Here is a 20,512-nt window from a genome sequence, read left to right as displayed (position 1 = left end):
CTAACGTCAAACACATCTAGCTCCCTTCTCAGAGGTTCCTTCACAGAATCTTAACTGTGCGTTTTCCTAAGCTATTAGCTAACACCTGTTTTATATGCTAGACTGTTAGAGGTAAATCAAAAGAAATGTCTCTATAAAGTTTAATAATTGTTAACCATATATTCAGATCACCTATCTCATGAAATCTATGGGTATTTATTACACTTGGCCAGAAATTCGGTTTAATAAACAGCATGATAAATGTATGTAAGAAGATGGTTATTTTAGACATTTTGGAGGTCTATTCACAGAAGTAGCTTTGGTCTTGAATGTGAGAAGAAACCGGAAAACACCTCTTATATTTCTGCAAGTAACCTAAATGCATTACTGCACATGTTCTGCCAGGAGTGCAAAGAAATCTGCAGTAGTAAACCCCACTCAAGGGTGGGAATTGGGAGTTCCAGTGTGTGGTATGCCTTAGAATTTTGGAAACGCCCAAAAATATTTTAGATCTGTGGGTATTCCCAAACTACCCTATGAATGCTTTCAAACTTAGAAATGGTCTGAGTTTTACTCCAGCCAAAGGTTGGAAGACCTCCCCTTCCAGCAAGGGTAGGGGAATGGATCACCCCCAAAGTTGCAACTTCCCTTCCATCAAGGGTAGGGGCATGGCTCATCCCTCAATGTGCTAGGGGTAAAGGAAAGCTTACTCCACAGTGAAAATATATCCATGTGGAACATACAAGGAGAAACCATATATTTGAAAATGATGCTCCCATTCCTCTGTGTGGATTTCTATGCTATGTAGAATTCGGCACAGCAGAAATAGGTCCCCTCATAAATTGACACGTCATTCCAAGTAACACACCTGGAAATCTGTGCCTAGTGTATGCCAAAAAAACATAAAGGTAGATTCTGGTAGAAATCTAAGTCTATGCCCATACTTTTTTATCAGTGAATAAGACCTATTTGAACTGAAACTTTCAAAGTGACCGCTATACTGAATCATCTGCTGTAGGGGTTGAATTACTGCTACATTTTCATACACATTGCATTTTAAAGAATATTTAAAACATCCAGAGAGTCACATAAAGTAATTTATAACAGTCTGACACATATATGACAAGGTCAGGTGGGAACCTCATTGCATCTACCTGTTTTTAAAATACATTCTTTTGTGCACTGCGTCGTAGTTTTAATGTTTTCTAGCAACATAATTACTTTCGGGCCAGCTACTCAGTAAAGGCAACTGCGGGGGGTGTAAAACTGTGCTTTTCCTGTGCTTGTATTAAGGGTGTCACACGGGGTTCGTAAAGCATTTCGCATTTTTTGTTGTGTGCCCGTAGGACCTTCTGCGTCTGCTCCCCGTTCAACCACAGCCTTTGCTGATTGTGTGGAGGGAGCGCTGACGTGACATTTCCCCCCCACTTCCGGTGGGAAAATCAAGGCCGCCATTTTGGTGTAAGAGACGGTCTAGTCTCTCTCCACAGCACCCATTAGCAGGCCATTAAACGGAGGTACCGGCGCTGACGCACTCCTAATGACAAAAGTCCACATTTGTAAAGCGCACAATCACCCGTAAGGGTCTCTAGGCGCTGGGGGGCCGTCGGGAAGATTAAGCGAGCTATTGCCCAGAGTCACATGGTGCTGGGCTAACCTGCCGCCGGAGCCGGGGATCGAACCGTGGTCCCCAGATTCCAGCGTCAGTCGCCCTGGCCGCGGCGCCAAGGTCAGCTGGGAACCTCACTGCTTCTACCTGTTTTTAAAATACGTTCTTTTGTGCACTGCGTCATAGTTTTAATGTTTTCTAGCAACATAATTACTTTCGGACCAGCTATTCAGTAAAGGCTATCGCGGGGGTGTAAAACTGTGCTTTTCCTGTGCTTGTATTAAGGGTGCCACACGGGGTTCGTAAAGCATACCGTATTTTTTGTTGAGTGCCTGTAGTACCTTCTGCGTCTGCTCCCAGGTACACCACAGCATTTGCTGATTGTGTGGAGGGAACGCTGATGCTATATTCCCCCCCCACTTCTGGTGGGAGAATCAAGGCCATCATTTTGGTGTAGGAGACAGTCTAGCCTCTCTCTACAGCACCCATTAGCAGGCCATAAAACTGAGGTACCGGCGCTGACGCGCTCCTAATGACAATGTCAGCTGGGAACCTCACTGCTTCTACCTCTTTGTAAAATATGTTCTTTTGTGCACTGCGTCGTAGTTTTAATGTTTTCTAGCAACATAATTACTTTCGGACCAGCTACTCAGTAAAGGCAACTGCAGTGGTGTAAAACTGTGCTTTTCCTGTGCTTGTATTAAGGGTGTCACACGGGGTTCGTAAAGCATACCGCATTTTTTGTTGTGTGCCTGTAGTACCTTCTGTGTCTGCTCCCCGATCCACCACAGCATTTGCTGATTGCGTGGAGGGAGCGCTGACGCGACATTTCCCACCCCACTTCCGGTGGGACAATCAAAGCTGCCATTTTGGTGTAAGAGAAGGTCTAGTCTCTCTCCACAGCACCCATTAGCAGGCCATAAAATGGAGGTACCGGCGTTGACGCGCAGTGGGCGCGCTGAAGACAAGCCCGTCTGCGCCCGTCCACACCTGACACGCGACCAGCACCAGCCATGCTGTACGTTTTCTACCAGGTAGCACATTTTCAGCAAATGATCTGCATGCATTGAACTCTAATACACACTGTGAACATTATATTGAAGTTGACAAAATCAATGGCCCGATTACATGCCGTGAATGTAAGTTTCAAATACCATTCTATGAGTCCGCCAAAATAAAAGGAGGAGTGAATGGAGTCGGCCACCACGTGAGTGTCAGGGGGGGCTTAATTAACTCACGATACTTGGGTCAACACTCCTTTGATGTTAAGGAATTGATTGTGGACAATGATTTAGATTTTCTATGTGTTACAGAATCCTCGCTAAATGAAGATTCTAACCCAGATATTGCAATAGCAATACCACCAAAATTTACAATCTCTAGGAAAGATAGAGAGGGCGGTAGGGGGGAGGAGTAGCCATTTTACACAGAGACACCTTACAATGGAAAATCTTCACTTTACCAGGGATTAGAGGAGCAGAACATATGGCTTTCTGCTGTGCTATCAATAACTCTTTTTCCTTTTGTGGGGCTTTGCTATATCGCCCCCCAGGCAATAGTAAGGCATTCCTGGATTCGCTAGGAGATGCTCTCAGCAGAGCCATGCTTAAATATTCAAACTTTACATTATTGGGTGATGTTAACTTGCACCTGGAAAGTAATGATAGTCCAGGGGTTACATCTTTCTTGGAAACGGTCAATTTGCTGGGCATGAAACAAACGGTACAGGGACCAACACACAGAGCAGGACACCTTGGATGCAGTCTGCACCATCTTTAGTTCGCTCCAGACAGGCAATCCAATTCCGCAGGTCTTGTCTGATCACTGTTTTATTCCGTTAGCTTTTCTAATTCCTACCAAGGAAATTGTAGGGAGGTTGAATGATGTACGGGCCCCAAGGAGGCAATGGCATCGTTTAGCCATAAATCCCCCGCTGCCTATAAATGCCCAAGACTAGGTCCCCACACTCACGGAAGCTCCCGGAGAGGATTCTTGCCGGTTTCATAATTGGATCTCGTCTATAGGCGAAGAATTAACCCCGATGGAGCACACGGCTAGACAGAGTACAAGAAAAATTCAACAACCTTTGGTTCACAAAAGAGCCGGAGGGACTTCTTCTGCAGTCTAAACAGTTGGAACGCAGATGGAGAAAGGGCTATGATGTTCTCAATCTACAGATTTTCAAAACTTTTAGGAAACGCTATCATTTAGCCATTAGGTCAGCAAAAAAAGAATATTTTTATAATAAAATAATTTTAGTAAAGCATAATCAAAAAGAAATTTTCACAATCATAAAATCGTTTACTGATCCCAAATGTCTACATGTGGAAATCCCACTTCGAGGAAGTTATGTAATGAAATTGCGAAACATTTCGAAGACAAGATCAAGGCCATTCAAAAGAACTTCGAGACTTATAATCCTTCAGTGCTCATTGAAAGTCAGATGTCAGACCTGGCCTTCATGCCTGCCAAGCGGCCACGCTCTCCCAGACAAAGGAGGCGATTCTGGCCTGCAAATCGGGCTCCCTGTTGGACGCATGTCTCCCGGTCCTATCACATCATATTATCTATATTGTAAATCCAGTGAGCAATAATATTGTGAACTCATCACTTTCTACCGGTATTGTAATGGAAATTTGCTATAGTGAAGCCTTTGAAGAAAAAACCTAACATCGATGTTTCTAATCTATCCAATTACAGGCCTATATCTTTGTTACCACTCTTGGGAAAGATCACAGAGAGAATAGTTTATAAAGAACTCTCTAGCTATTCAGAGTCATCAAAGATCTTCCATTCCCGTCAATCCGGTTTTCGACCAAAACATTCAACTGAGACTGCGTTACTTGAGATATCAGATACCATTAAATTTATAACGGATAATGGCAAGAAGGCAGTCCTGATCCTTTTGGACTTGTCTGCCCCTTTTGATTCTATTTCACATAACATCTTGTTAGCCAGACTGAGATCTTGTGGCATATCCGCTTCCGCATTGGCATGGATTACATCTTTCCTGTCAAATAGGAAGCAGATGATGTCATTGGGATCTTTTTTTTCACCTGTACGGCCTGTGTCCTTCTGGTGTGCCTCAAGCGGCGTCACTCAGTCCACTTTTGTTCAATATATATATGGGCCCTCTCATTTCGTTGATTTGGTCCTATGCAATTGAAACCGCGTCAGACGCAGACGATACTCAGTTAATTTTGTCCCTGGATAAGAACTCTACTGATGCGGAAGAAAACTTCAAATCTTGTTTTGCAGCAGTTATAAAGTGGATGAAAGATAATCATCTTTGCTGTAATACCGATAAAACTGAGATCTTACCTATCGGTAAAAATAATTGTTTTAAACCAAAGGACTGGTGGCCTGACGACATCACAGCCCCCCCATCGACGGTGGAGGTTGCCAAAAATCTGAGTGTTTGGTTTGACTCTTCTCTTTTATTTAAGCCCCATGTACTGAAGACAACTGGGACCTGCTTTGGGCTTATGAAAACGTTAAGAAAGTTCTTTAATCTGATCCCACTAGCCGCCCAGCAAACAGTGGCAGTGGCTCTCATACTATCGCGGCTGGACTACTGTAATAGCCTCCTCGTAGGAATCAATAAACCTATCATGAGGAGACTATTCATTGACATATTTAAACCACCTTTCATCAGATAATGTGAAAAACCTAAAAAAATAACTACATCAAATCAATCCATTAATTTCATCAGATTAATCCAACTTCAGTTGTGTTGGTATGATCTGCCAAAACCAGTGCTTTTCATAAAGATGAAGTAGCCTGCTAAGTTAAGTAATTACAGATCATAGTCCACACATATTTCTCATGCTGCATAATAAGGTGACTAAGTCCTGTTGAGTGTCTTTTATCAATTATTGGACATTTCACAAAATACGAAACTTAGCCCTGGAGAAGCTGCTTATGTTGAATCCGCGAAAACACATGTTGACTAAGTTGTGTAACTGCACGATGATCACTGTCATAGCCTCAAATTTTGAATTGCCGGTCAGTCCCAGTTTGCTAGTCAGCCCCATTGACTGACCCTTAAATTTCAGATTAATAATAATAATAATAATAATAATAATAATAGGCAGTCTTGTAGAGCGCAATGGTGACGCACAACGGCGTGTCCCCGCGCTGAGATGCGAGCGTGTTCAGAGGAAGTTCTGAGGGGAAGGCCCGCTATCTGGCAAAGAGAAATGTTTTCAGCTTGGCCCTGAAGATAGACTCTGATGGTTCCAGACGCAGCGCTACCAGAAGTTTATTCCAGCAGGATGCGGCGAGGTACCTGAAGGATCTGCCACCCATCCTCGCTCTGGACACCTTTGGAATAGTCAGGCGCCCTGAGCCAGAGGATCTTAGCGCACGGGATGGCTCGTATTGTGTCAAGAGACCCTGAAGTGGCAGGGGTGCCCTGCCATTAATGATCCGATGGCAGGTGCAGAGGGCCTTGAATTCTACCCTGCTCCTGACCGGAAGCCAGTGCAAGGCTTGGAGCGCGGCTTTGGAGGCTGATCTTCTCGGTAGTCTGAGGACTAGCCGAGCAGCGGCATTTTGCAAGACCTGTAGGCGGCTCAGATTCTTCTCGGGGGTACCCAAGTAGAGAAGGTTGCCATAGTCCATCTTGGACGTGACTAGGGCATGCACTAGTGTTCGGCGGGCTTTGGTGGGAAGGAGCTCCAAAACCTTCCTGAGGGTCTTGAGGATCCCGAAACAGGTGCCGACCACCCGGTTGACCTGGGGGCCAAAGGTTAGATCGGAGTCGAACCAGACACCTAGATTCCTCGCCTCCAGGCAGGGGGTGGGTGCTATTCCCAAGCAAGGAGGCCACCACGCTGACGTCCACGCCGCCCGGTCTCCCCCTACCACCAGCACCTCAGTCTTGTTGCCGTTAAGTTTAAGGCAGTTGGCAGACATCCAGGCAGCAAGATCTTGCATGCATGCTCTGAAGATGTCAGCTGCAAGGCCGGGTGCACGCGATAGGGAGATGACCAGCTGCGTGTCGTCAGCGTATGACACCATGCGCAGACCGTAGCTCTCCACTATGGAGGCGACTGGGGCCACATATAGATTAAAAAGCGTTGGGCTTAGGGACGAGCCCTGTGGTACCCCCTGGTCCAGTGCCACTCGCCTGGAATAGCAGTCGCCCTGCCTGACTTGGAAACCTCGGCCCGATAGGAACGACTGGATCCATTTTAGCGCTGCATCACCCAACCCTGCTTTGTTCAGACACTGTAGCAAGATGGAATGTGCTACAGTGTCGAACGCGGCGCTGAGGTCCAGCAGGATCAGGGCCATAGTGTGGCCCTCGTCGGCCCCCTGCCTGATGGATTCGGAAGCCATGAGGAGTGCCGACTCAGTCGAATGTCGAGGTCTGAATCCGAATTGGGTGGGGTGAAGGAGATTTGACTCTTCCACAAACTGCATTAGCTGCCGATTCACCAGCTTCTCAGCCACTTTCGAGAAGTAGGGAAGGAGGGAGATGGGGCGCAGGTTCTCCAGCTTTTCGAAGCTGATATTAGGCTTCTTGCGGAGGGGGAGCACAACTGCTTGTTTCCATTCCCAAGGCACAATGCTGGACCTAAAGGAGATGTCCAGCAGGTGCCTGATATATGGCTCTAGTGTTGTCAGGCTGTCCCCCAGCCGTTTAGGAGATGCTGGGTCCCGTGGGGAACCTGATTTCACTGATCTACATATGTTGATCAGGTCTTCAGCTGGTGGGGTAGAGAAATTGAGCAGCAGATTGTGACCATCTACCTCTCTAACTGATGCCTCGACCTTTCCATCTACCGCTGGTTGGGCAGGGAAGGCGGAATAGATTTTGGACACTTTGTCGCTGAAGTAGTCGGCAATGCGATTGCAAGCAGCCATAGAGCAGTCCTCTGATCCTGCTGAGGATTTGGGGACAGCAAGAGATTTGTATACACAGAACAGTTCTTTTGCTGAGTTATCTGCACCCAAAATTCTTTCGGCATAGTGGGCAGTTTTTGTTATCCTGATAAGATTATGATATGCTCGTCGGTGGGTGAGATATCTCTCTCTCGCCTGACTGTCATAGGCTTCCCTCCACTGCCTTTCCGCTCGCTTACACTCCCTCTTGGCACCACGCAATTCTTCGTTAAACCATGGTGCCGATCTCTGTTTACGACCACCCTTCTTTGGATGGTCTAAAGGGGCCGTTTGGTCCAGCGCAGCCGTGATTCGGTCGTTAAGTAATTTGTTTACCGAATCCGCATCATCGCCTCCAGGGGGGCCATTGGCTGTAAGAGCCTCATTAAATTTGGGCAGGGAAAACCTAGCCCATTTGCGCCTGAGATAGTTAAGGGGAGTGGGAGCGGTGACCTTATTCTTAGGGAGAGAGATTTCAAAAGGCACCAAGAAATGGTCAGTCCACGGGAGAGGCACTGGGGGAGCCACCCTAACTTCCTCCCAGTTCGCAAAAACTGGGTCAAGCAGATGACCATGTTGGTGTGTTGGAAGGTGGCCCTTTAGCTCTAATTGTAGTGCTTGGAGATCCTGCCGGAACTCCATCGCTCCCTTGTCTAGTGAATCTTCGAGGTGCATGTTAAAGTCTCCGAGTAGCAGAAACTTATCTCTCCAGATTCTTAGATTCCAGCGTAAACTTTCCACTGGGATAAACCTTGGTCCTGCATTCGACTGGCAATCCATCGTGGTCAACTTTAACTTTTGTCTTTGATCTGGTTTTGCGCAACCAGGTGACATCAGATGGTGCTTTGTGATTTTAGTGCTATTTTTATTCCAATTTTAAAATTTATGTTTCCGGTTTTTTTATTAGGATATTTTTCATTTTTATGCCATTTTATTTGGTGAAACATTCTCTTTTTTTCTAAAATGGTATGGTATTGTTCTTGTGTTTTGTTTTCATTTTAATAATGTTTGAGTGCTGTATAAATACTTGACACATTGCCTGTATATTAAGCCTGGCTGCTTTGTGCCAAGCTAGTAGACGGTTAGCAAAGGTTTATCTAGTGGCGAAAGTGATTGACCCTCACAAGGATTTATGTTAATATTTGAGATCTGTTTTCACCCCCACAACTTATACTCCAATACCCTACACAGTGTATCAGCAGCATATGAGTACCCTTAGGGAGCCAGCTTTCCATATTTAGAAATTGCGACCAGTTAACATTAGGCCAAATCACATTAGTTCACTCTATTGTAGATTTAAATGTGTCTGATTGGAGATGTTATTAATCATTTAAAATCAGTATATGTACTTTAATTGTCGGGTGGAACATATGAGGGGTAGTTTTGTCTGTAAAAAATGTATTTGTCAATCTAGTCATTTGCATGGGGGAGAGATGGTGTAAAAAGCAGTGGTGTCCGGCACAGGTAAGCGCGGTGGGGCAGGGCGCAGCAGGAGGGAAACCGACAGATGACGGAATAGGTATCATTTATCCATTTAATTATTCCTATTCCGTTATCTGTTGACTTCCCCCCTCCCACCTCACACCTGTGCCGGCCGCCGCTGGTAAAAAACATTCCTACAAATGTACATGAATAACACTGTAAGGCAATCAAGTAACAGAGCACTGAGGAGTTCCTAAATCTCATTTGTAGGATCATGAATTTTAAATCCAAGAGTTGCCAAACCAGCCACGGCTCGTGTAGGTACGGCCAGGTGGGGGGATTTCAACAGATGACGACGGAAAATGAAATAGATAATTCATTTTCCCTTGTTGTCTGTTGAAATCCTCACCCCTCCCCGGTCCCCACCTGGCCCCACTGCCCACCGCTCTTACCTGAACAAGCTGCGGCTGGGCCAAACCGTGTCTTAAAGCACCTTTCATTGATTGCAACATTTCAGTGTCCATGCATGAGGTAAATGTCTGATACTTCGTTATTTCAGAAGGTTACCGTCAAAAGGTTACCGTCAAAATGACCATGATGCATTTTTGCATTTTAAAAAGGTAACTACTATGTAAATACCTTACAAAATGTTTTTGTTCCTTATAGAAAATCCGAGCCTGGTCACCCATGTGCCGGTTGGCGTCAAAGTTCTTGATATCAACGATAACCCCCCGGAATTGGCCCATGAATATGATATGGTTGCCTGTGAAAATGCTAAACAAGGCCAAGTAAGTGGCGATTTTGAAACATCCATTTGCTGTCAATATATTTGTAATGTAAATATCAAATGAATCTCACATACATGATTACTTAGTACTTCAATGTTGTTCTCAAATTTTACCAAATAATGTTTGTGCCTGCCATGACTCCAGTTATGTATTATTTTAGGGACATTTTTTAAAATTCGAAAAACAAGCAACGAGTAACTAAAACAAGCCTGTGTGCAAATCTGTATTATGTTTTTGCACATAAGAGAAAAAAATATCTGTCTTGAACATGCACATTCTTTCAGATCTATAGAATATATCAATTATTTCCTTCTTATTTGTTCAGCTTTTTCAATCATTTAATGACTGCTAGTGTAACATAAAAATGGCCTGAGTTTTTATTAGTTTAGAAGTCCGTTTTACAGAGTACCACTCTCACTGTTATTGATAGTGTTAACGCTAAGCATGATGAAGACTGCAGCTCATATAAGGCGCTGGCCCCCACAAATCATCTTGCCTCCTTCCTCACTCACCCTTAACAGATATTCTGAGATTTCTTTCTCCAACTCCACATATGCTGTTTCATCTAGAGTGACTGAAAGGTCATACATGGAAGAAATTATTGCCACACTATTTTAAGGCCGAGTTATTTCATGGTAACTTCGTGCTGACCATTAATTACTGTGAACGCTTGTAGTCTTAATTTGTGACTGCGGTTGCAGGTCAGGTGGGCCCATTTATATTTCCTCATCAGACTCTTACAGAGAGCAAGAGAGGAAAACACAAAATGAAGACAGAAGTAGGAAGAGAAAGACGGAAAAACAGTGACAGCGGTAGAAAGCAGGAATGAAAAGGGCCATAAAAAATGAGATAAAGGTACCAGTGTGTCTAGAGGTTACTCAAAGATGCGTGAGGTGAAATCAAGACTCTGCAGCCTTGGTATGCGGCACCTCTGAAGTTTGTAGCACTGGCCATGGGAATCTGAGCAAAACGGTGGGCAGTGGCACTTATTGCTTTACAAACTAAGCACCGCCTGTGCGTGTGTTGGCAGTAAATGTATCTTCTAGTTGGCCGAGGATGATGGCTTGCAGTACTGATGTGCTCATTCTTTGCAATTATAAACAGTCTGCCGGCAGCAACAACACTAAAAACAATCAAGTACAAAACGTTAGTATGCAAGAGCGCTTTTGCCTGGAAATTTCAAACACAAACATTAAAAGGTGCTCACAGTCATATGAAGGTATTTTTGTAAAAATATGATGTGCATACGGTGTGCAGGAGGTCCCTGATCCCAAAATGGAGGGAAAAGTTTATTTCAAGTAACGTAGGGTCTGGCGTATTAACCCTTTCGCTGCGGCGGCAATTCTGCCGCTGCGCTAAGGGGCGGGGGGGGCCGCGCGGCGCTCCGACGCTTATGACTGAACCGCTCCGTCACGCCCCTCGGGTGGGCTGTGCTTGTGACGGAGCGGTTCCGTCACGGCCCCGCCCGCTCAATAGAACGTGCCGCGCAGGCACGAAATCAGCGCCGCGCAGGCGCGGCGAGCGGACCGTGGCGGAACCGCTCCGTCACCAGCACAGCCCACCCGAGGGGCGTGACAGAGCGGTTCCGTCATAAGCGTTGGAGGGGTTAAACATCACATTAAACGAACAGTGATTCTGCCACAACACTCTTCACACAATTAATTTTTCTGTTCCCCAAAAAAACGAGGGATCACATTGAATGTCCATCAAACAATTTGCCTAAACACATATTCCATCAAAAGATTTTTACAAACTAATCATAATATTGACATCAAATTTAGAGTTTATATGTTCCAAAAAATCATGTTTCTTCAAAAACACGACATATCATATATAAATTCAAAAAAACACACAGGGCATATACACTAATAAAAAAAAACATAGACAAAGAGACATGAATTGTACATCTATCACCACATATTACAATACATACATGAATATTTACATTACAAACAATTACATATAAATAGAGCGTTACACCATAATGTCTCAAAGTGACCTAAGGGTATAATCCTTGTTGGCTGTAATGGTCAGGATGGACTAACGCTTCTTCAAATGAGCATCAACGTTTTGACCCTTCAAGTATCGTGAACATTGATAAACATCTAATTGGGTCTTCCTCAGGAAGAAAGAAAACAAAAAAAGCCTGTGTATAGCCTTTAGGGTCCCTCTGGGGATTCCTCAAGTAGAGAAGACTTCTTAGTGGGGCTCATTAGTAGCTCACAACAGAGTAGAAACCAATCTTTAAAACGAGATGGGTGGGCACACTGTGCTCCTGCACCACCTCTGGCGTCAAGCGTGCAGAGAAATCCAGTGATTCAGCAAAATAATAATGAGGGGCAGTCTGCCTCCTTTATTAGGTCCATTTGACTTGAGAAGACGCGCTGCTGTTACGCTTCGTGCGAGCTGTTCTTTCGAGAAACCTTGGATGTACTCGAAACGGGGATTCGATGTTAGAACCACCATAAAGACTAGGCGAGGTGACTCCGCACATGGCTGATGGAGAGGTTTTCCAATTTTTGACTCATTTTGCCATATAATTGGACCTACTAATGAGCCCCACTAAGAAGTCTGCTCTACTTGTGGAATCCCCAGAGGGACCTGATGTGTGTCGATTTAGATGCCTTTACATAGGTTTACTGAATCATGTCCTTATATAGGCACAATTCGCATTGCCCTTATTTAGGCATAGAATCCCAGTCCTTATTTAGGCATTTGCCATGCAATCCAAATACAGGCATGGTCACCTACATCCGTCCATCCCACGTCACAATGAGTTCTTAGAAACCAGACCCTTAAGCCATTGGGACATTCCTTGCTTGGAATATTGATTTCTCCAAGAACTCATTTATTATGCAAGAACCGCTATACCCTAAGGGTTCATTCATGACGTCTTCCTCTGCCCGACTTTAGGTCAATGCTAGCATTCCTAAGTACCTTCCAGGTATATCATAAATATGTAAAGTACATTGCTTGTGCTGATGACTATGTCAAGTTCTTCCAACACCATTCCAAACCCACAATCTCACTGTTGGGCCTGGCATTCACTGCAGGGTCATGCCAACATCTTTTGCTGCCAGGATGTCTGGGGGTGGAGCTGTGCCCTGCTCCACTTACACTTTGAAGGGCTTTTCTACAGCACACAGAAAGGACCCTGACTCCAACCTTTTGATACCATTGAGAGGACTGCACTGCTGCTTGAAGACTGCTGTGGTGCTTAATGGATGCTGGAATTGGCCCTTTTTCGCAGGGTCATCCCCAAACTTTTTGCCTATTGCCCTCTATTTGTCTGACCCTTATTTTGTTGGCTATATGATTCTGGGCACTTTACTACTTCTGATCAGTGCTAAAGTGCATATGCTCTCTGTATACATTTTGATATGATTGGTCATCCATGATGGGCATATTTGATTTACTGGTAAGTCCCTAGTAAAGTGCACGGTGTGTGCCAGGGGCTGTAAAAGAAAAGCTACCAGTGAGTTTGCAGCACTGGTTGTGCCACCCACAGGAGTAGCCATGTAAATGTGTCTCAGACTGCCTTGGTGTCCTGAGAAGTGCACCCACTTTCTATGCCCAAACCTTCTCTTTCCTTACATGTAAGGCACCCTTAAGGTTGGCCCAAGGTACTCCCATGGGCAGGGTGCAGTGTATGTAAACTGTAGGACATGTACTGGTGTGTGTAACATGTCCTGATAGTGAAATACTGTGCATTTCGTTTTTCACTATTGAAAGGCTGTTTGTCCCATAGGTGTATCATTGGGGTTGTTAACATTTTAAATGTGTATCTTTCAACAGAGGCAAGATAGAAAAATGGAGTTTACGTTCTCTAAATTCTGGATTTATTAACACACCTTTCGGTGAAGGTGGTTTTTAAATTCTGTGTTTGAAAATGCCACTTTTAGAAAGTGGGCATTTTCTTACTTTACCATTCTGTGTGCCTCTTGCTGTTTGTGTATTCAGCATCTGGTATTTGAGTGACAGGAGCTGGGGATGTGCATTCACTCTAGACAGTCTCTAGGGGGGTTGAGGTGGGCCCTGCTTTGCCTGTTTGACTCATCACTGGGCTGAATAGCCCTGGTCTGCATTTTGAGAGTGGGAGGAGTTTCGCTAGCACCTGAATAGGCTCTGTCTCTATTTTCACAATGCTGGTCATGATGCACCAGGTAGGACCGGACTGGTTTGGACTTGGTTCAGAGACCCTTACAGCAAAGAGAAGAATGAAAAAATGGTGTATAAGTATTGCACCCAAACCCCAGGACTTTAGATTACTTCAAGGAACAAGAGGACCCTGCCGAGACGAAGAGTGGTAGGACTGTGTGAGGAGTGCTGCCGTTTCTGAGTGAGGGGTGGGTAGGATTGCAATTGCTGCTTCTGTCCGTGGTGGAGGAAAAGCACTGACTCTTTTTGCCCTGCTGTGATATCCTGCTTGCGAAGAAATCTCCAAGGGCTTGTGTGTGCTGGCCTCCTGTTGGAAATAGAGACATAAAAGATTTCACAAAAGATCCTTGCTTGATCTTAAAGCGTTCTGCCTAGTAGGAGACCCGGAAGACCTGTGTGAGGAGCGGTGCACGTTCCTGCCAATTCCCTGCCATACAGTGCAGCAAAGTGACTTGCTGTACCGCGCTGTATAACTTCTACGTAAATATGGTCCTAAACACTTAGATAAAACCAGCACCTTTTCATATTTTGGGATTACTTTTGACTCCTTGGGTTCCTGGGTACCTAACATTTTACAATGTAGGTTAAAGCTATTTATATCAATTGGCTCCCTTTCTAGCCTGCTATAGCCATCTGGGGGGAGATTACTTTCCCTGCTTTTGCATATTTACAAAACACAGTATGTGCCTGTGGCAATGTACAGAGCTGAGATCTGGGGCATCACTAACTGTGCAGCTTCAGGTGGAGGAAAACCCATTCTGCAGAAAGGTTCTGCCAGTCCCTCAGTTTACCACCCACTTTATATGTCATGAGGAACTGGGCATGAGCTATATAGTGGATCAGAGCCAGCCCTCTAGTTTTGTGGTTATCTATGTCGAGAACCAATCAGGCACCTCTAAACCAAGCTATTTTTGAAGATTGCTTAACGTGTGACAAGGGCCTTAAAATCCCATGGCTAGAATATGTGCCAAAAACCTTCCACAGGATAAGGCTCTTGCACTTCTTCATTGAGCCCTGTTCTAGTGGGAAAGTAGGTAAAAAGTCAGTGAAAGCACTAGCGCTAAACCATGCTCACTCACAAAGGCACATACAGAAAGCAAAAGAAAAGCTCCCAATTTTGGCTTATTTAGAAAGTAAAACTGACAACGTTCTGGTGCAATATTTGTGTTGCCTATTTACTCTGTTTTTCTGTTGATTATCAGATGAATATTAGTGCCTACCTTTCTCCCTGCGATGGAAGATTCTTCCAAACAGTGGTACACTTCTATTATCTTTTGCACATTTTATATAAAATACATGACACAATTTATAATTCCATTTATTAAGGCACGCAATTTTAGGCAGTGCAGACCAGCCTTATGCTTCCTCTAACAATTGGCGGATGTTGAAGGTTGTTTTTATGTAGGATCCTTCCTGGGACTAGGGGTTCAGTCATGTAGCACTGTGCACGTTGAGTGACTTCTATTAACCATCTTCTTGATTTGAATGTTGCACATAAACTTTCTTTTAACTTTATGACCTTTGCATTGTTTTATGATTTTATATTCACTGTTATTTCGCATGATTTATCTTTGGTTTTATTTGGACATATGCTTTTGCACCCGAATAAAGGAATTTCTGAGTTCATGGCGATTACCCATCACTTGAAATAATGAGCTTTGCACAACTTACCTTCCTCATCATCATTTTTTTTTCACATTACCCTACCTCTATTTCACCCTTCTTTTCTCATATTTCCAATTCATTTCAATCTTCACAACAGCACCATAACATGTTTAGCTTTTTGCTGAAGGGTCACCTCCAGCTCGCTGCCAGGTGATGTACGTCAATGCTGCATCAGTAGTAACACCCTGTGAGAGTTGTTGCTCAGTATTTTTGGGCCAGCTGCTTGGTGAAGTGTGATTGGGCTCATCAAACAATAATACTATGCAGCCTCCAACTCCAACTCCAGGCCATCCTGGCGATTTAACAGATGTGGGAGTCATTGGTAAGTTCTGGAATTCTTATTTTAGCTTTGATAAAAGGAGCATCAGTAGAATATCCCCTTGGTATAGATGCCAAATCAGCTATGGTGATTCAAACATACTTTTTTGAAGGGTGATGTAATGACGTTGATGTAAAGTGCCCAGTGACCAAACTGGTCAGGCACTAGGACCGGCCCGAGTGAGGGATGAGGGCGGGCGGAAAGGGAGGAGCTGGGAGACCAGGGGAGCAGATAGCCGTTAGTAATTGAAGAGTGAAGACGCACAATAAAGAAGGTCCGTGCTAACAATATACTGTGTCTGCCTGAGTTCTTTGGGGCTAGACACTACAACTGGTGACGAGGCGACTGGACCCCGAGCGTGTGAACGGCTACAGCAGCACCGGCGGCAACCGACCGGTCCGGAGCTCGCCACACGTCTGGAGGCTCAAGCGCGCTGCACGAAAAAACGCCCACCAGGAGCCCACTCCGGTGGTGGAAAGAGCGGAACTCGCCCCCACGTCTGGAGGCTCGAGTGCGCTGCATTAAGTGCCCAGCGGGAATCCACCCCGGCGGCGGAAGAAGCAAGGCTCGCCCCATGTGTGGAGGCTCGAGCGAATCGCCAAGAAACTACCAACCGGAAGCCCACTCCGGCGGCAAAAGACAAAGGAAGTGAACCTCACCTGCAGAAGTGACTCTGGCAGTGGATCGCGGCTGCAACTGACAAGCGGTGAGTGGAGAGTGGAAGCACCGAGTGAATGAGTGGCTCCGGCCGAAGAAACGAGCAGAAACGACTGAAATCTCGCTGAAAACGAGATTCCCGGCGGCCATTTTTAAGTCAGGCAATATTGACCAATCCCCTGCGAGGGATCATCGGCGGCCATTTTGAAGTCAGGCAAGGAGTCTGAAACAGCAAATAAGCATTGTCAAGTGTCGAACAAACATTGGCAAAGGCAAATCGACCAACAAACAAGCACTAGCGAGTGCAACAGAAGCAACAAACGAGCACTGCCGAGTGCAATAAAGACAGTAAACAAGCACTGGTGAGTGCAGCAAAGTAACAAACAAGCACTGGCGAGTGCAACAGAAGCAACAAACGAGCACTGGCGAGTGCAAGAAAGACAGCAAACAAGCACTGGCGAGTGCAACAGAACAGAGAATAAACCAAGACTATAAAAGCAGTCGGGAACCACAAGCGTACAATGCCCGACTCAGCGTCCGCAAGCATGATGAGAACATCCATCCTGCGCCGTCCCGAGCCCCTTGTTCTTGAATCCGGTAGGAGCATGGGCCCGCGATGGCAAGAGTGGATAGAAGATTTTGAGGATTTTATGAAAGCGTCCAAGGTGACAGACGTCGAAGAGAAGCTGCTTATTCTCAAGAACCTGATTGGCAGGGAAGGTGGACGACTCATAAAAGAACTGCCAGAAGATTCCTATGAGTCCTACGCCAAAATACGTGAAGCACTAGACAGCAAGTTCCTACACAAAAGGAACATCGACTTCGAGCGGTACACCTTCAACCTGGCCACGCAAGAGAAAGGTGAACAAATGGGGGTGTTCGTAACACGTCTGAGACGACTGGCAAAACACTGCGATTTCGACAAATTCTCAACTGAGGACACCCTGCGACTAAGAGTCATAGAAGGTTGTCTCTCCGAGCCACTGAGACGCAAGTTACTCAAGAGAAGCTACGCGCTGGAAGAGATCGTAGAGATGACGAGAGTAGACGAACAAGCTGACGAACACGCGAAGAGAATGGAAACCGGGAAAAGTGAGAGACGAGAACAAGTCTTCAGGATGCAGTCTCGACAAGAGCAGAGACGGTCTCCACCACAGGCTCATTCCTCCAGATCCAAGAGACATCACCACCAGTTAAGCAAAGAACACAAGGACACGAGTCACCAGAAGGGACGATCAGACAGACAACTCAAATGCTACCGATGCGGATACGAATTCCCGCATGCAGATGCATGCCCAGCACTAGGACAACAATCCCGGAAATGTGGCAGAGACAACCATTTTGCAAGCATGTGCGGGGCTGTCCCGAAGAGTGACCACGGGGGAAGACACCGACGACATCAACCTTCAAACAGTCGTCATCATATCAGAGCAGTACAGGATAGACGAGACTCATCCTCTGGGTCGTCACAATCCAGCTGCCGCTCCTGCAGGACATGTCAATCTCGGCGATCGTCATCAAGAGAATCTCGATCCCCATCGCCCATCCCCCGAGAGCGAAAACAATACCTTTACCGTGTAGCCGACCTTGATCAGCTGAAAGAATACCAGCGTCTCGACATCAAAATTGGCTCCCACCCCACCCAGTTCGTGCTAGATAGTGGAGCAATGCTAAACTACTTACCAGTAGCAGAATACCAACGCATGAAATCACCGCCAAAGCTAGTTGATGCCCACGTGCAAGTGTATACGTGGATGGCCAAGGAGCCACTAACATGTCTTGGGAAGTTTGAGACCGAACTGTCATATGAAGATCGGACAATACCAGCCTATATCCATGTCATCGAGGGGCCTGAAGCCGAATGCCTCCTGAGCCTAGCAACTGCTGAGCGATTGAGATTGGTGGACATCTTATTCAGAGTCACTGACAAACCCGCATTCATTCAGAAGTTCCCCAAGCTTTTTCAAGGTCTGGGAAAAATGAAGAACTGCCAAATAAAATTGCATATAGATGAACAAATCACACCGGTGGCGCAAAACCACCGTAAAATCCCGTTTCACCTGCAAGAAGCCGTGGAGAAGGAACTCCAAGACCTGCTGGAAGCCGACATCATCGAGAGGACAGATGGACCAACTCCATGGGTCTCCCCGGTCGTGGTGGTCCCAAAGAAAGGAGAAACTGACAGAGTCCGTCTGTGTGTAGACATGAGGGCGCCCAACTCGGCAATAGAGAGAGAGAGACATCCAGGTCCTCACATCAGTGACATGATCACTTCCCTCAATGGAGCCAAGATCTTTTCAAAACTGGACCTCAACAAAGGATACCACCAACTAGAACTGCACGAAAGGTCGAGATATATTACAACATTCTCGACACACCTTGGATTATTCAGGTATAAAAGACTAAGCTTCGGGGTGTCATCAGCAGCAGAGATATTCCAAGAGGCCATCAGGAGAACAATACACCACATCCCACAGGTCCTAAACTACAGTGATGACATCCTCGTCTTTGGAGCAACGACTCAAGAGCACAACAAAGCACTGGATCAGGTCTGTCAAGCACTGATGGACGCGAACCTCACACTCAACAAAGATAAGTGTGAACTTCACAAACCAACGCTAACATTTTTCAGACACTTATTCTCTGGAAGTGGCATGAAACCAGACCCAGAAAAGGTAGCAGCGCTAAACGACACACCAAGCCCGGAGGACGTAGGCGATGTACGATCATTCCTAGGCATGGCCAGCTACTGCTCCAGATATATACCTGACTATGCCACGCTAAGCTACCCGCTAAGGATGCTCACGAAACAAGGACAGCCCTTTCAGTGGTCCACTCAGTGTGAAGGGGCATTTCGAGAGATCAAGAGAACTGTAGAGTCAGCAAAGAACCTAGCGTACTTCAATCCAAAAAAGAATACGGAGATAACAGTAGATGCCAGTCCTGTAGGATTAGGAGCCATCCTTGAGCAATATGATAGAGAAGGAGACCAACGGCACATAGTAGCATATGCCAGTAGAAGTCTGACGGACACAGAGAGAGCATATTCACAGCCAGAAAAGGAAAGCCTGGCTGTTGTCTGGGCATGTGAACACTTCCACATTTTCATCTTTGGAAAACATTTTACACTGATAACTGACCACCAAGCCTTGATCACAATATTTGGAAATCCGCGAGCAAAAATGCCACCAAGAATAGAGCGATGGGGCCTACGGCTCCAAGAGTACACCTATACCATAATTCACAAGCCAGGAAAAGATGCAAACCCTGCAGATTACATGTCCCGACACCCCATCAGATCCAACAAACTAGAACAATCAATCGTGGATGAATACATTCACTTCGTAGTGAACCAAGCGAGGCCTCAGGCTGTTCCACTAGAGGCCATTTGTGAAGCGATGCAAACGAATGCCACCCTGCAAGAGGTGAAACGGCTGATCCAAACCAACGGCTGGAGACACACGCCAAGCAATGGACAAAACAACTAAGAGATGGCGGCATTCAGACATGTCCACGAAGAACTGTCGATAGCAGCAAATGGTCTCATCTTACGAGACACCAGAATAGTGATCCCACGACAACTCAGACAAGGGGTCATCCACGTAGCGCATGAGGGACACCGGGGCATAGTAGCCACAAAAAGAGCACTCCGTGAAAGAGTCTGGTTCCCAACACTAGACCTGATGGTGGAGACGACCCTGAAGGACTGTCCGCAATGTCAACTGGTAAGTCGTCCGGATCCCCCTGTACCACTACAAATGTCTCCACTACCGGAGGGTGTCTGGCAACACATTGCCATTGACTTCTTTGGGCCAATCAAATCGGGCCAATACGTCCTGGTCATCATGGACGAATACTCCAGATTCCCCATCGCACAACTGTGCACATCCACGAGAGCATCGAGTGCCATACCGATCCTAGAGGAGGTCTTTGCCGCATGGGGCATTCCCCTAGTAGTGAAGTCAGACAATGGGTCTCCATTCAACAGCCATGACTTTGCTGATTTTGCTCAGCACCTCAACTTCA

General features: G+C 45.8%; 1 protein-coding gene across 1 annotated transcript in view; it reads left to right on the top strand.

Moving 5' to 3' along the window:
* Positions 1 to 20,512, top strand: part of CDH18 (cadherin 18) — a 2,258,828-nt gene that overhangs the window by 1,801,649 nt on the left and 436,667 nt on the right. The window contains exon 11 of the mRNA XM_078687769.1: positions 9,566 to 9,687. Coding sequence (XP_078543895.1) covers positions 9,566 to 9,687 — 122 coding nt within the window. The remainder of the gene's footprint in view (positions 1 to 9,565; positions 9,688 to 20,512) is intronic.

Source organism: Lissotriton helveticus, chromosome 4_1 (assembly GCF_964261635.1).
Source record: "Lissotriton helveticus chromosome 4_1, aLisHel1.1, whole genome shotgun sequence".
Lineage (NCBI taxonomy): Eukaryota > Metazoa > Chordata > Amphibia > Caudata > Salamandridae > Lissotriton > Lissotriton helveticus.
This window is presented reverse-complemented; position numbering and strand designations above follow the sequence as displayed.